The following is a 17,178-nucleotide window of genomic DNA, read 5'->3' as shown; positions in this document are numbered from 1 at the left end:
CCCTCGAAATCAAAAAAATAAAAAATAAATAAAAAGAAAAAGAAATTGTTCCTCAGCACTATAGCTGATACGAAAATCATATTGGTGATGGTAATTCCTGGCCTTCCATGTATTCGAGTATTGAGATCAACAGTCAACTACTGGAGGGCCTAGAATTTAATATGGTATCCCAACTACGGTGCTTTTGGGTATTCCTCACGCGCTGAAGTGGCAGTAAGCGATATTACAACACAGCTAAAGCATATCGGTACTAGAAATATCCAGCAGAAACACGCAGAGAATGTCACTACAAATATTTCTAACCCAAGAAAGAGGCTGATATATCGCGTACAGTTGACAAGCCAGCCACTAAACTTAGCAAAGAGGTGGTTCTGGAACGGTTACTAGGGCAGTTAGTAGTAATTACAATAGGATGATAAAAGGACATGTAAGAATCTAATATTCGATCAACAGTCGTGGTGACAACTGTGTGATGTAGCGGTGGCGTGACACGAGGAGTAGCTTTTCGGCACTGACCTTGTAGAGCTTGTCCCTCTGGTACCAGACGTCCTCCTCCTCCTCCTGCACGGCGAACGTGGAGTCGAGGTTGAGGTCGTCCCTGGAGCGGGACAGGATCTTCCTGCGGGAGACCATCTCGTTGTGTGGAGCGGGGCCGCAGCTGCAACAGAGACGCGAGCGGCCGGTGAGAGCGTGTCGCTCGGTAGTCGGCGGCAGACTGGCAGCCACCGGCTGCCCGCGGCCTCGCCAGTGAAAGGCGGCGCGGCGCGAGCGGTTACCACACTGCGACGCGGCCGCGGCTCGCCCCGCTGCAGTTCCGTCTGCTCCAGGCCGCAAGGTCTCGCACCCAACTTATTACTCTCAACGAAATTTGGCATTCTTCCGGAAGGAGTTCCCACTCTGCAGCGAAGTTCGTCCCGATTTGATGCTTCGGGGCAAATTGAAAAAGTGCGTGCTGGACCGGGACTCGAACCTGGGATCTTTGTCTTTCATATGGTCTGCTATGGTTGGCTGGTTTGTGTGGGGGTTGAAGGGACCAGACTACAAAGGCCATCGGTCCACGCAAAGATGCCTAGAAAACAGTGTCTCTTACCAAGTATGAAGGCCTGGTGAGGGATTTCGCCTGATGTCATGCAGCCCGCGTAACACAACTGTCAAGCGTTTCCTTTCTCTTGACAGCACCGTGCAGGGGAAACGGAGGTGCTCCTGGAGCGTTTTCGATTGGAGGTGTTTGATCACCCACATTACAGCCCGTAATTTATTTCCCCTGAGTTTCATCTCTGTTCACGCGAACACCTGGCTATGAAGACAACTTTCTGGCACGGACAACGAACTGTAGACCGGCGTAGAGAATTGAAGAAAAGCACAGGCGGCCGCCTTCTAAGACGACAGTATTGGAAAGTTCATTCAACGCTAAGAGAAATGTCTAAAGCGGAGAAGCGACGATGTAGAGAAGTATCTGAAAGATTGTTGCAAATAAAACATTTTTGATTTTCACAGTGGCTTTCATTTCGCTATCTATCGCACTATTCTTTCCGAATAGCCTTCGTATATGTGACATGTAATTAACGTTATTTTCCCCTCGGCAACAGGTCGGCTGTGGAAGTGTCTACACAAGGACGCAAAATGGTTGGTCTATAGTGAAAGACGTAGTCAGTTTAGTTGTGCAGTAACAGCAATGTATTTATACGCTTTACATCCTGTATAAAAATACATTTCACTGTAAAAAAAGCCACCAACTTAAATTACAAAATCTAGTACTGCACGAATAGTAGGTTACGTGATACCAGTAACTTGCTAAGAGTCTCACAGATCAAGTTATCCACATGAGTATTAAAAATTTATTTTATGTAATAAATCGCACAAACCTAAAAGGAGCAAATTAAAAAAAAAGAAAAAATCCAGGAGTTACAACTGCGAACAACTTACATTGGAACCTAGAAAATGTTGTGGTTAAAGTGAACCAAAGACTGCGTTTTGTTGGCAGAACACTTATAAGATGCAACAGATACACAAAAGAGACTGCCTACACTACGGTTGTCCGTCTTTTTCTAACACATTCCTGCGCGGTATGAAATCCTTAAAAGATAGGACTGACACAGGACTTCGAAAAACTTCAGTGAAGGGGAGCTCGTTTCCTATTATCGCGAAATGAGAGAGAGAGAGAGAGAGAGAGAGAGAGAGAGAGAGAGAGAGAGAGAGAGAGAGAGAAGGATATGAAAGGATATGAGACGCGAATTGGGGTTGCAGTCATCAAAAGAAAGGCGTTTTTCGCTTCACTAAATTTCACTTTCTCCTCTGAAAACGAAAATATTTTGTTGAGCCTACGGAGATGCAGTTGATAAGTCCCATAAAACAACAGTTTCTGTATATTTTGAAGTTGGGTAGTAACAAACCAGTGTGATTCACTTTTCCCTCTGCATATTACCCGTTATAGATCACGCAAAATACATGAAAAGACTTTTCCTGAAATGCTTTGAAACAAAACAAAGGACTTAACGTGGCCTTCGAGTATAAATTAATTATTCTCGTCATCCAGAATCTTATGTGACGTTAAGAAATGTAGCCCGTATCGCCTATTTTATATTCCACAACTAATGGAACACCAGTAGACACTGGAAGCTGAGTGACAGGTGAAATGTGTGAGGCCTTTGTGAAAGATGGTACGTGTCTGCATGGAAATGTCAAAGTGACTGGTTCTTGCATTTCAGTAGTCGCTGACCCTACCTATCTGTCAACATTAACAATCTGTGCCAATTTTGCATTAACTGAACCAGTGTCTCCTGCCGCAGAAAACTTTACACTCTCTTCCTACCGTGACATTACACATGATTCGCCAAACTGGCTCACGTCTCGGCAAATGGAAGAAAATTTTGTTGACGGAAGCCTTATTATGCAAGACTTTTAATTTCTCAAATGCTCCTGAACAAGTTCATCAGTTTCATTTCATAGTCTGAAATTTTCTCCTGATTTGGAGATTAGAAGACAAAAGTATCGGGTTTTGACCGTAACTATGTCATATCCAGAGGCACATTTAAATAACTTTGTTAAACTTACCAATTCATTTCCATGCAAAGATTTCTATCGTATCAGTATCTGCCGAATCTGTCACATCTAATTAAGTGAAACCAAGCTGACGTGAGAGTTACGTAGCCATCAAATGTTGCTTCATTTAGAAATTCTTTGATTGCCTACAAAACTTTCTTCATAGTTGAACTCTGCAATGTCTTTCTTCGAGCATTTTGATGGTAATATGTGATAGTTGATAACATGACACGAAGACCTTCCTGGCTTCATACACAAAGACCTGCGGCATGAGACGAATGTTCACTGAATATTGCACCAAGTTACCTTTCCAAGCACGACTCATGAACCACCATCCATGATCCTCGCACTCGCAGCCTGGATGAACGGAGAGTTCGTGGCGGAAGTAAAGGTGTGAGGACGGTTCGTGAGTGACGGTTCAAGAATTGTACTTGGATAGCTCAGTAGATGAGCACTTGCCCCAAAAAAGGCATATGTTGCAGGTTTGAGTCCTGAAGGCAGTACACAGTTTTCATCTGCCAAGAAGTTCCAAATCTAACATGCTCAAATAGGAATATCCTATGTACCTTGAAAAACACTTGTTATTCATTTGTAGATGCCACCATGGCATTTAGTATGTTTACGGCAGTTGTTTTCGAATCTGATGATTCATCATCAGAACCAGTACCTTATTACGAAATTACGCGTCATGTCGTCATTTGGCGTTGGTCACTTGATTTTAAGATACCGTTTTTACTGACAGCCTATTAGAGTCAAGAACGGTTGTCATAAATGCACCAAATACTATAAAGACAACTATGAACGAAAAAGCATTTTTTACTGTTATGGATCATTTCAATATCCCCCTGTGGGGAGAGGCCGTCATCTCTCTATGGAGCTCTTCGGACCACAAAAAAAAAAATTATAAAACTTACTGGAGAGTTTTAAAATATTCTATGAGGCGAAAATTCAAATAAAATATACAGGGTTTATTGTAATTAATAGCGGACTGGCACGGATTGCCGTATCAGACAGCATAAGCAAAAACATGCCAGTAACCACGAGTCAGCAAACAAACCATTTGCGAGATAACTTCGGATGTTTGGTTACGAGCCGTCACAGACTTCTGTATGAAGTATGTATTTGACTATATTATAAAAATCAGTGGCTTGATGACTCAATAGGGTATTAAAATTGGTTACCGGTTTCGGCTTTTCAGGCACAATCAAATCCAAAACCATAACAACAATATGTAGGCGAATGTCAGTAGTGACTACATGTCTACGTATCGCTGCTAAATTTTTAGATATGACAATGGCTAAGAATCCGAAACCAGTAATCAATTTTAATAAAATACCATGTGGACTTTATCATGTAACCTGCTAAAAATGTCACCGTCTTCCCAGGAGGTACAAAAGGCAACGTATCACGAAATGTATTTGAAATGTCAACTTTTAAATTAAGGCGCTATGTAATAGGATCAAATTTCACTATGGGATCGTATGGTTTACTGGTCCTCGTCGCGCTTTCCAATCTGCTTATGACATCAAGCGATATACACACTTATAATTGATGGTAAGAGCTACATTCTACACGAAAGTATAGTATTTCCGTATGATGCTTTTAACAGTAAGAGAAACTACTTTTCTAATATAGGAACGCAAACTTTATCTCTTCATGTTTAAGAGGTAATATCATAAAAACACAAGGCCGCTTTTTAAGGTTTCTCGTTATTCGTGGAACTATAATGCGCTTTCCTTTTTTTTCCGCTGTTCTCTGGTACTTAACCCATATAATTTATCGTCCAGGTGGCTCCTGTCTTTCTGTACGTAGTTATACTATAGCGTGGTTTGTCCATATGAGTGCTAATAAAAAAACCACGCCGAGCAATACATATATCACACACCTTAGGGAGCTGTTACGTATCAAGATAATAAAAAAAAAGCAGTTTCGGAGACAGAAGAGGAGGACTCGGAGGAATCGTTGACGTTTTTGATTAATAGAGATCAGTGTGAGTGGGAAGTACGAGTGTTGAAAAGTGGAGCGTAAGAGGGAAGCGAAGAAAGGAACGTGAGCATTGGTTATGATCCCTAGATTACAGGGTGGTTTATTACAAGCGTGTCATTTCTGTGTGTTCATGCATGTGAATGTGCCGGTGTGTCGTTATATTCTCGGGGTCAGCTTTGTGTGGGGCCTTGTGAAGAGTGCCGGGCGCAGTGAAATAAAGAAGCAGACAGGCAGCTGCTACCGAAACCTTCCGACCGCATCTCCTTTTTTACGCAGGGTCGCCGACTGACCCAAAGGGGAGACCGTTGACGGCGGCACTAAGTGATCTCACGGCTTAGCGGTCTCTCTACAACAAAGGAAATCTGTTAGTCACAATCGTGAAAGCTTCTTCCAGATGTCTCCGCCATTAAAGTCAGATTTCACTTTACGATCTTTTCCGTTGTATAATTCGTGGCATTAACTTTCAACCCTGCAATCTTCACCCTCCATATTTCAGTATCTTTTACGAGGGAGTTTTGTGATGCTGTTATTGTTGCCGTTAACATTTAATTGCAGTGCAATACTGGCTACGAATGCCGCAACTGAATGGTAATAAACATTTTGAACAGCAGACGTGCTAATGTCTCTTGCGGGGGTCCGCTATATTCCTTACAAATTGCTGGGGGCCCTCAGGTAGCGATGACGAGTCCAGATGCTCAAGGCCAGACGGTGAAAGTGACCTGCCACGAAGACGTTGGCCGACATTCCGCAGCGAAATAGCTGGCTGCGTGGCACAATCCAGAAATGTTGCGCCATGGTGACTGCCAAGATACGAATCTCATAAACGTTCCTGGGCATTTGATGGCCGCCATTACAAATTCCTTAATACACCTCTGTTAATTTCAAAGTTGCATGACAAAATTGTTGTCCTGGAGTATGGCGCCCTGTAGAACACCGTGGTGTTTCTGTAAAAGTCTAAACAAGAATTTAGCTACTGAAAAATCAGTACATGGAGAGGGAAGGCTCCCAGTCAAATTTTACGGTTTGGTAGGCAAATAAATGAAAGAACGAACCTTCTTTTTCAATTCCAGAAATTATCACTTTGTTCCTGACCCCAAATACAGACAAAAATGTATACAAAATAAAGTTAAAATAGAAGATATTTAAGTATCTACGAGAGGTAATTCAAGAACACGTTATATAATGAAAGAAATGACAAAATGGAAAGTACATACCAAATTTTTAATAAACTACAATAAACAGAGCATATGAAGATACGAAAAAATAAGGCATTGCAAAACGGTAGTGAATCTAGAATGCTTTTATGCAAATGAACGTCTAGCACTGACTTACAAAGTAGACAAACTAGAAATAATAGAGACAAGAATGATGAGGACAAATTTAGATCCAGGCCTCGTAACTAAGAAGCAATGATGACATACATCCAAGAAAAAAAAATAGAAACAGTAAGAAACCTGGTATATATTGGATATTTGTAGAGGATGATAAATAAAGCTTCAGTTATCTCTGGGAAAAGACGTTAACAACCAAGAATAAAAAATAAACGACATAAAAGCTGGAGAAGCATCAGAAAGAGATATTTTCAGAAAGAAAGCGTTAAATTTAGAAGGATTCAAGGGAGAAGCAGTAAGAGAGTAGATCTAAAGTGTTCCGAAGAATGAGAAAACGGGAAATGGCGATCAGAGTAATGGAAGGAAAGAGGAAATGAGAAAGAACTATAATTGTCTCTGATGGTCAAAATCGAAGGAGAAACTCTAAAAATGAAAGTTATTCAACACAAAACAATTAATTTAAAATGTATCGATGAATCTTTGGTATTAAAACTCGTCATTCACATTAATATAAGTGCAGTGAGGATACTAAAACTGCTTAAAATCTACAAGATAGTAGTCAGCTCCATTTTAGCATTTTTAGTTTCATCTGGCATGCTAAAATTCACCGCTAAGTTTTTACTCGTGTTTCGTAAACACTGGGAATGGAGATGCCGTACACGAAATGTGATTCAATTTCTCGCAGTTTCTCCGCATGCCAGATCGTGTAAGTCAGCAGGTAACTACATTATTTATTGCAGAAGTGGCATTTCAACTACGGAAATTTTCTATACGACTGCAGAGACGGAGAAATTTCCAAATAGCATTTTAGTCGGTAAATTTTGCACATTACTTACTCCAATTAGGCGTTTCCCCTTCTGTACCAACAACGGCCCCTATGTCATTAATTCCAATGTTTTATTTAGTGTAAAGACGATTTGAGTGCATTGATTCTTTTGTGTGTCCATCGATATGGTTGTACGTACCAAAATTTAATACCAATTAGTGTGATATAGTTACTGACTCCTGCGTGTCAACATATTATTTCTCACGTTCATTTATCTGTGAGTGTGTGTTCGCATAGTTTTATTATTTCTAGAGACTGGGCGGAAATCGTACGGTAAACTGTATTTAGAGTAAATCCGATAGATATTGTGTCTTTCCAGTTGTAGACACTTGACTAACACGATCTATGTCCAGAGCAATCTCTGAAATGTCTTGTCTCCTCCCCATTGCATCTGATATTACACTCACTCTGTAAATACCGATGCAAAGGAGTGTACTGCATTTTAGCTACCTGTATTACCGCCATTAACTTTTATTTTTATTCGGGGCTGCGTAGAGTTACAGAGTCGGAGGGAAGTTAGCGCCTGCCGTGCGCGCAGCACACGCCGCAGGTTGGTGGAGCGGGTAGCCTGACCAGACACCGCGAGGCGCAAAGCGGCGACAGCGGTGGATTGCTGCGCGAAACTTGAAACGAGTTGACTGAGATGACTTGCAGGAACAGTGGCCTTTCACCCCCCCTTGGTACATTCTTTGACATGATTTAGCTAATAATACGTATACAACATACGAGTATATTCCTAGATATTTTTTGTTCACAATATTTTAGTGAATGTCTACATTATGTTACCAGAGGTTACTTTCTGAATCGTATACATACGTACGAGTAAACAATCGTGAAAGCACCGAAGACTGTTCAGTGTAGTCCATATACGGAAGTCACAAATTCTGTTGACGAACATCAGATAAAGTCACTCATTTAACACAAATATTACGAAAGGTAATAATTTTCTTGTAGTTTTCAAACACTTGCTATCTCCACACAAAAAGCTCGCGATTGGATACTCTTCTTGCCACGAGGAGAGTTAGCTATAACTATCCAGATTCGTTTAATTAATATCTGAGGCAGTGATTCCGGGTACCACATTAAGCCCCGTCTTAAAATGACAAACACCCTGTTGAGAATCATCATTGAGGAGTAAATTTACTGTTCATGTATGCGAGTCGTACAAGCTGAATAGGCGAACCAGAAGCAGCAGTCAAGAAAGCATACGTTCAACTATATTGTAGAAGTATATTGGCCTTATGATAGCGTTAACGGATATATTTAGGAGTGGCTTAGAAAAACACGATTTGTGATCTTCTGTGGATGCTCTTCACTGACTGTTAAAATGGTTAAAAGTGATGAAAGTACATGTTTGTGTCGGATGAATGACTGTTTTATAAAAATGATGTGTTATTAGATGTTTATAGGCAAATAATTACGACGATGACTGTTTGGCTGTCACTATTTGTTCAAAAGTTGAAGCGTTTGTTTGCGTTCTTCTTTTTCTTCGTTTTAAGAATATTATGTACAATCATTTTGATTCGGGTTTTAAGTATTTTCCGAAAACTGTAACAGTTATCCAAAAGTAATTAAAAAAACTCAAAAGTAACGTTCAGGAACAAAAACAGTAAATTGAAGAAGTAATACGAAATCACTGGAAGCAACATCTGAATTCCACAGTTTCCTTATTATTTTAGTGTACTGACTATAACATTAGTTTTCCTCTTGTATGATATCTCTAGAAGTGCTCTAAAGGGCAGTAGATCTTCGACAATTGTGTTGCACTTGTCTGGCATGCTGAGGGCGCAGAACTGTGTGAGAATTAAAATAATTTACCCCAGCTACAATGTAGTATCCTAAAGAGGGCAGCTACCGATTAAATTAGCTGCAGTTTATGGTTTCAGCAGAACAGTCAGAGCTCGGCTAACTTTAAGTTTCTGTTAATGCCAGGCTACGTTACATTTTCGAATTCTGTAACGTCTACAGCGTAATGCTTGACTGTTAAATGAACTACGCTTAAAGTACGGTAACGACCTTGATTTCTTCAGATAATAGGCTGTTCTGCAGGAACAGCACTGCAGTAAGATAGTCGACATGGGGTACTGTAAGGTGCAATATTATTAACAGTGAAATTTAAGGTCTCATTTTTTTAAGTATTGTTACTGTACAGAGAGCACGAATTGCCTTTTTCCTCACACGTACACTAGATCCGTTAGGGTCAAGTAGCCCATGGTGAAAAACAAAACAAATCCAAACTGTAGTTCTTTTAAAAATCACATTTTTTTTGTAGAAAATGCTTCTAAAGTCCTGACTCCGACGTTGCTACAAAGTTGATATTACCGAAAAATGAATGGCGCAGCCCCTCTAAAGTTCCTAGACAATTGTGAATGATTGCCGCACCATCAAAAGACGTTCGTTTGTTGCTGACGGGCTCTCACTTGTAGATCGTAACCTCATTACGGTGCGTTTCGGAGCTACGGTTATCTGGAAAACTTTGCTCGTGTTAACGTCTTGGACTCTACTCTGACCTTCCCTTCGACAGCAAACGTGACTTTGTGCGGTGACGGACTGTACTTGGAACATCTCGCAATGTTGTTTGTTATTCAGTGATCGCTACTGATTGCCACGATCACCAGTGGAGAAGATGGATGTAGCTGCTGCGTAAACAGGCCTTGCCTCCTATGAATGCGATGATCTGTTGCCTCTGTGGATGACGCTTTCGGACAGGGGTTTCCGGCTGCAGTTTATTTTTCTCCTGTATACCGTAAAAAATTGCAGGTTTTAGAGGGTTCCAGGAGAAAAATTAACTGCGGATGGAAATCCGTGTCCCAAACTGTGATCCACCGAGGCCACAGAGCATCGCATTTATGGGAGACTGGGCCCTTCTAAGCAGAATTTAGCTCTATTTTCTCCATTGGCGATCAGTCGTGATCACTGAGTAGCAAACAACGTTGCGAGACTTACCGCCGACGGTCCGTCAGCGTACAAAGTCACGTTTGCTGCCGAAGGGGTGGCCTAAAATGTAAGGCATCTGCCCCTATAATTTCGACGCTCTCTATCTTCGTTAGATGAGGTTTCCGGACACGGGCTGCTGTCCTCGATTTGTTCCTCAAGACACCCTCTACAACATCTGGAAGTTTGTTGTAGCATTTATGGGACACTCGGTATACGCATCTTCGTTAGGGTAGATCCTGACTGGCCTGAATGGTTCTCATTATGTGTATGTTTACGCTATTTTGTCCAACACCTGGACCTGTGTTTGTGTGTGTGTCTGGGAGAAGGCCGGAGGCGGTTGTCGGAAGCGAGTGGGGGGAGAGGTCGCGAGCAAGGCAGTCGGCACGACGTGGCCCTCCCTCCCTACCCGCTGCTAGCTGCACGCAGTCGGCTCCTCCTGCCCACCATCGCAGCGTTCCCTTGAGCCTCTTTTCCGGCGCCGGCGGTTGCCTCACCTGTCCATTGTTGTTGACCTGCCGAGATAAGCCGGCGAGGACTACAGCCCGCACCGCGAAGCAGTCGTGTCCACAAACCTCGATACGAGCCTTCTCAAGCGGGAGGGGAAGTGTGGGCTCGTTCTGGACAGAGGATTTCCATCTGGGGCTGCCCGTCGTTTAGCGAACATTGACAGTGGTCGAAAGAGAGGGCGTCTGTCATACTGATACATGTTACTTAATTACGAATGTGATTGGTCTAATTACAAATATGGTGTTTTAACTACGTATTTGTTATTGTCTTATCTGCATATTTGTTTTTTACGCATAGGGTCTGCATTTTATCCATGTTACCTCTCTTCCAGTTGTACGGCGAATTCGCCACGCCTTTCCCTTTCGTATTATACGTTGAAATTGTAAAATGGTTCAAATGGCTCTGAGCACTATGGGACTTAAAATCTATGGTCATCAGTCCCCTAGAACTTAGAACTACTTAAACCTAACTAACCTAATGACAGCACACAACACCCAGTCATCACGAGGCAGAGAAAATCCCTGACCCCGCCGGGAATCGAACCCGGGAACCCGGGCGTGGGAAGCGAGAACGCTACCGCGCGACCACGAGCTGCGGACTTGAAATTGTACCGGAAGCTTTTAAAAACATTCAGAATAATACAGAAGAGAAATTATAAATAAAAAATAGCTCTGTCGTCAGGCCCTGAGGACGATGCAATGCCGTGTCCTTTTCCAAAGACTTAATTGAAAGTGGTATTGCGGTATGGGGGCAAACCACCACTCTCCTAGCCGCTGCCAGATTTGTGAACCTTGGTGCGGCTATTGCTTGGGCTTCGGAAGTGAACAAGTTTTCAGATAGTAAGAAGGTGAGCTTGAACTTTCATTTGGGGCAAGTGCGGTGTGTTACTTTTGGATTACACATGGATAAAGCTGAGAGTTATTTTGTGATATGGGAGGTGGGTAAAGAGATGTACCCTACGAAAAAGTTATGGAGGTGAAATGGCTTCAGCATGTGCTGAGAGCTGTGAACGGTTCTTAAGGATTGTGGACACAAAACTGTGGATTTTAACGTCCAAAAAGGTCACATTAATGACTTCGTTAGATAAAACCAAAATTTCGTGCCCACCTGCAAAAAGCATCTACAAGTGTGATTTTAGTTTCTACGAACGAATGGCAATCTCTCTCGCTACTGACTACAGTAAAATTTCATTTACGGGGCTTCTGTGCAGAGTGGTGACGTCAAACCTTTCCAAATCTCAAGCGCAATTGGTCGTTGTCGGTTTTTGTCGTCCGCTGCTGCTGTCACCCCGCAGTGACGGCTGGTACACGTCTTCTACCAATCAAAATTTTTGGTGTGTTTAATAACACCGATTTACTCTCCACACACTCTATCACATCAGTTCGTGAGATATAGGTCCGAGTCTTATCAAACCGAATGTGACTGACTTCCGACTAAAGAAGGTGTTTCGCAACAGCTGATCGCTCTGTTTCTCCTCTTCTACAGCTGCCCTAGAGTTCTTCCAGCCGTTCTTGCAGCGTTCTTTTCAATGTACCGACGTACACGTCTCCACAGCTAATCGTATTATGTAATTCCTACTCTTTCCAACGATTTCCGACCACCATCGGCCGACTTAAGGAGTTCCTGCATCTTTCAGTTGGGTTTTAGACTACGGCGATAATCCATTTCTTCAACGTCTGTATCTCTATTTATACCCGCAAGCTGCTTTACAGTATGTGAGGGAGGGATCTTTTGGTACCCATAAGTCTTTCCCCTCTCCCTTCCTCCCTCCGGATACCTCCCCATCTCTGGCGCCATCCCCTTTCCTTGTTAGATTCACGAGTGACGCACGGGAAGAATGTTTCTCGGTAAAGCAGATTTTTCTTGTCGAAGTAATTTTGCGAGGCGTATTTGGGAGGAAGTAATATGATGCCTCACTCTTCTTGTACTGTAAGCTCTCGATATTTCAATTTTTCAATAGTAATGATCTCTGTGGTATACAAAGCCCCTTTTGTAGCGCCTGCCATTGGAATCTGATGATCGTCTGCGCAACGCTCTCGCGAACTCGCCACTCTTCTTTGGATGTTCTCCACCGCCTCTGTTAATCCCACTCTGCAATGGTCGCAAACTACTGGACAATACTAAAGATCTTCCCTAGGCGAATACTGACATCCCGAATGAACGGCAGGAAAACTTTGGCTTTCGCAGGCAGCTAAGTGAAAGAGTTCTCAGCGTTTGAGGACCAGTGGGAAGAACCGTAGCTGATTCCCTTGCTGTGTTCTAATAGAACGGACTGGCCCCAGAATCTGGAGCTAAAAACCTTGTTCTGCTAGTACGGCAGCAGAAGTGACATCATCATCCCGGAGATCAGAGACGACGGGAAAATTAGCACCCGCAGCCGAGTCTGGCGGGCTGTATAAGCGTCTCGCGGCTATTAAAAGTGAGGATGGGTGCTAGGACCTGTGGAAGAGGAGCCACACACCCAGAGGCAGGGAAAGTGCGGAGGCGCGTGGCGGCCGCTGACCTTGAAAGCGCCAATGCGGCGGCCAGCTCACTGCTCACGGCTCACCGACAGGTGCGCTCCGGCGTCACGCCAACAGTTTTCTCCCTGGCCACCTCTCACACATCTCTCCCTCTCATTCAGCAGTGACGCGGGACACGTAAGACTTGGATGAGAAAATTCGAGGCGCTTGCTTTCTAAACATACAGGTAAACCACCACTGGTATCGTTATTTGATTTACTCGGTTAGTTCCGCTCATCGGAAGGGAGCATCTGGGGATATTCATTGGCCCGATGGCAACACGTTAAGACGTATCAACCATCTCTCGGCACCATCGTCAACACAAAGTGGTGTGAGACAGATCTGCATCTCGAACTAATTTGTGTTGATGATAGTGTCGAACGGAGGTTTAACCTCTGACGTGTTGCCGCCAGGTCAATGAATATCTGTGGATACCCGCTTCTGATGAGTGAATCTAGGCGACTAAATCAAATAATACGCGAATTGTGTTGGTTTATCGTTACATTAATACCGGTCGCTGTATCCTTGTGGGCGATGCGGAACTTCTTTTCTATACGACAGCATCTTTAAGAAATACGAGAGGCGTTCAGTAACTAGACGCAACATATCTTTCTCCTCGGCCAATTTCGGCTGAAAAAAATGTGGAATTTGCTGTGGGGCTTCGTGGAGTACTCCTGCTTCCGCCCCTGTAGTTTCATGAATTTCCGACAGGTGGCAGCACTATCCGCAACATTCAAAACGGCGTTTGTAACAGAGCTGCGTTCCAAGCAGAGCACTGTCATTGAGTTGCTTTAGGTGGAAAACCAGGGCATCGCAGATATTTATAGGCGCTTGCAGAATGTTTAGACAGAGAGAGAGAGAGAGAAAGAGAAAGAGAAAGAGAAAAAGAGAGGAAGAGAGTGAGAGAGAGAGAGAGAGAGAGAGAGAGAGAGAGAGAGAGAGAGAGAGAGACCCGTCGGTGAACAAAAGCACGATGAGTCGTTGGGCGAGGCGTCCGTCATCATCGTAACAAGGCCGTACAAACGCGTGCTTGCCGGCCGCACAAAGCTGTGATTACTGCAATGTTAGAACGTGCGGACACTCTCGTTCAAGATGGTCGACGGATCACAACCAACCACGTCGCTACTGAACACGTCTCTGTCGGTAGTGCTGACACACTCGTCCACCAGTTGGGTTCCGCTGGGTTCCTCGCCGACTAACGTAAGACCATAAAGAGCTTCCATCTGTTCGGCCCAACAAAGGATACACTCCGCGGGAATCAGTATGTGAATGATAGGAAGGTTACTGACGCAGCAAGACGTCGGCTCCGGCGTCGACCAGTAGAGTGGTACCATGCAGGCATACCGGCCCTCGCAGGAAGGTGGCATAGGACAGTCGCACTGAACGGAGATTGTGTTGAAAAACAGGGTGGGGAATAATATGACGTATAGGAATCCTGAATAAAATCAACCTGTTTTCGCCAAAAAAAAATGTTGCATTACTTATTATCTACTTTACGAAAATTCTTGTCCAAATGAATCACTGAGAATCCATGCCTTTTGGTGGTCTGATACTGCTGCTTACTAGTTCACGAATACCAACACCCGGGTTTCGATGCTAGTTTCTTTTAGAACTGAATTCTTGCAGTTGACTTGAGTGGGGTGAAAAATCTTTTTCTAAAGCTACATTTAACTGAACGTCGTCGTTTAATCACTGTTGGAGGAATACAAGAACACCATAGAACTATGCCGTTGAAACTAAACTTCCGATTCATAATTTCGTTAATACTCTTCACAGAAGCTATTACACGCAGGGTCTATCACAACTAACAAAGAAAACTGGCATGGATGAAAAAATATGATGAAAGTAACTAAAACGTGTCACTAAACAACGGTATGAAAAAGAGCCGTTTGCGAGACAGCTGCAACTGTCGCCTACCACTGCTACAGACTTGGATATGAAATTTTGTCCCTTTCAAATGCCACTTTTTCAATTAAGTTCTCAACTAACTGGGCTGAAATTGCGTCCATGGGGGCCCAATATTGGAGTATATGGTAGATTTTACTGCCGACGTTGAAGACACCAAAAATTGTCCAAGATATACATCTAAATAATCACTAACTAGATGTGTAACAGAAATTTTATTTCTTAACCGGTTTCAGGCACTTAGTGCCCCCTTTCAAAAGGTTATAACTACCGCATTATTTGCAAGTGTCAACAATAAGATGCATGCAGCATATTTCTGTGGTCATGTGGTTCATAGTGGCTGTACAAAAATCGTATAAAGAAGCTAGACAACAAGTGCAGACATCATGCTAAAGCTGGAGCTAATCAGATACTTAGCTCCAGTTCTGGCATGATATCTGCACTTGTTGTCTAGCTTCTTTATACGATTTATGTACAGCGACTATGAACCACATGACCACAGAAATATGCTGCATGCACCTTATTGTTGACACTCGCAAATAATGCGGTAGTTATAACCTTCTGAAAGTGGGCACTAAGTGCCTGAAACCGGTTAAGAAATTAAATTCCTTGTATGCAACTAGTTGATGATTATTTCGATATAGACAACTACAGCTGCTGGAGATGGATAATATACCAAATGGTCCAAGATGTATAGTTCAGGCAGGGCCCGAACTTTAGCCTCTAGCATCACCAGATCTGAGAGCTCGGTATCTCTCTGTATCAATAGTGAAATGTTTAGAATTCCCACTGAGACGGTTGAAGAACTGGAGCAGGGAACTGCACAGTTTTTCTTAAGGTTAATAAGATGATCTGAGAATGTTTGAAAGACTTCGGAACTCACTGAAGAGACGACTGAAATACTTCATCCAAATGCGAAGAAGAGACGTGGGCAACGTAGCCAACAACAAATACGACTCTGCAGCAGATTTTAAGAAGTAACAATGGGCCGTGGGTACTGTTCCTTTCTCTAACGGCATTCAGTTATAGCCAAGGCGACGATTTGTGGTTTATACAAATAAATACCTTTAAAATACCTTTAAAAAAAGGAAGGAGTAATTCATCTTCTTAAAATGCAACCATAGTGTCGTCTCTAGCCAAAATTTATGCAAAGGACAGATGTAACAACACTGTGGATCGCTTTTAGAATTTGGTTCCAATGACAGTCGCCTGGAAGAACTTCCTAATTTTTCTAGCTGCTGAGACCTTTTTTTTTTTCTTTTTGACCTCAACAAGGAAGTCAACATCTGGATGAAGAGGCTAAGTGGCTGTCACGAAAGCGGTATCACCTCACTTGCTAGTACACATTTATACGGAATTCTTGCCTCAAGAGTGGAGAACATGTAAACAAACGCCGACACGTGCGAGAAACGTGTGGCGCCGGGACCGCAGGAGCCGTTACTGCGGAGGCGGCGGCCATGGACACGCCGCTACGTCGCCTCACGTACGAGGTCGGACAAGGACCCCGCCAGTAGCGGTGGATACGTCGAAAAAACACGCATTGTCAGAACGGTGGAATCCAATGCCGAGGTGCAGTAGTTTCTACTCACGAAGGGAAGCTGCATTTCATTTGCGATTGTAAATTTACACCCTGACTTCAGACTCCCAAGTCCCGTAATGGCGTTTCTTCCCTATTCACTCTATAGAATGAACTAAACACTGCAATCTCTTGTCAATGACAGCAAGACGAGATACACGTCATTCTGCTGCTTCGGTAGTACTCTTAGCTCTTGTGTCAACAGAGATAATGAGACAAGCATAGCATTTTAACAGAAAACTGTACTTTCTTTAAAAAATTAGACAGTTCTTGAAAATAGTTCAAATGGATGTGAAGCACTATGGGACTTAACATCTGAGGTCATCAGACCCCTACACTTAGAACTACATAAACCTCACTAAGGACATCACACACATCCATGCCCGAGGCAGGATTCGAACCCGCGACCGTAGCAGCGCGGTTCCGGACTGAAGCGCCTACAATCGCTCGGTCACAGCGGCCGGCCATTCAAAAGTCAGACCGCGTTAGACATAAGTCATATTCACTATCTGGGGGAATATCTCAGGGCATAAATTGTAGTTGTGTGAATATACACGTGTAGTTTCA

The 17,178-nt window shown here is 43.1% G+C and overlaps 1 protein-coding gene and 1 pseudogene across 2 annotated transcripts in view; both read right to left on the bottom strand.

Moving 5' to 3' along the window:
* LOC126456791 (uncharacterized) overlaps positions 1 to 17,178 on the bottom strand; it is a 348,424-nt gene that overhangs the window by 217,946 nt on the left and 113,300 nt on the right. For both annotated transcript variants that reach the window (XM_050092580.1, XM_050092579.1), the window contains exon 2: positions 517 to 658. In XM_050092580.1, the coding sequence (XP_049948537.1) occupies positions 517 to 633 (117 nt within the window). In that variant the 5' untranslated portion in view covers positions 634 to 658. The remainder of the gene's footprint in view (positions 1 to 516; positions 659 to 17,178) is intronic.
* On the bottom strand, positions 2,551 to 3,269 carry LOC126455762 (proliferating cell nuclear antigen-like; annotated as a pseudogene).

Source organism: Schistocerca serialis, chromosome 2 (assembly GCF_023864345.2).
Source record: "Schistocerca serialis cubense isolate TAMUIC-IGC-003099 chromosome 2, iqSchSeri2.2, whole genome shotgun sequence".
Taxonomy (NCBI): Eukaryota; Metazoa; Arthropoda; class Insecta; order Orthoptera; family Acrididae; genus Schistocerca; species Schistocerca serialis.
This window is presented reverse-complemented; position numbering and strand designations above follow the sequence as displayed.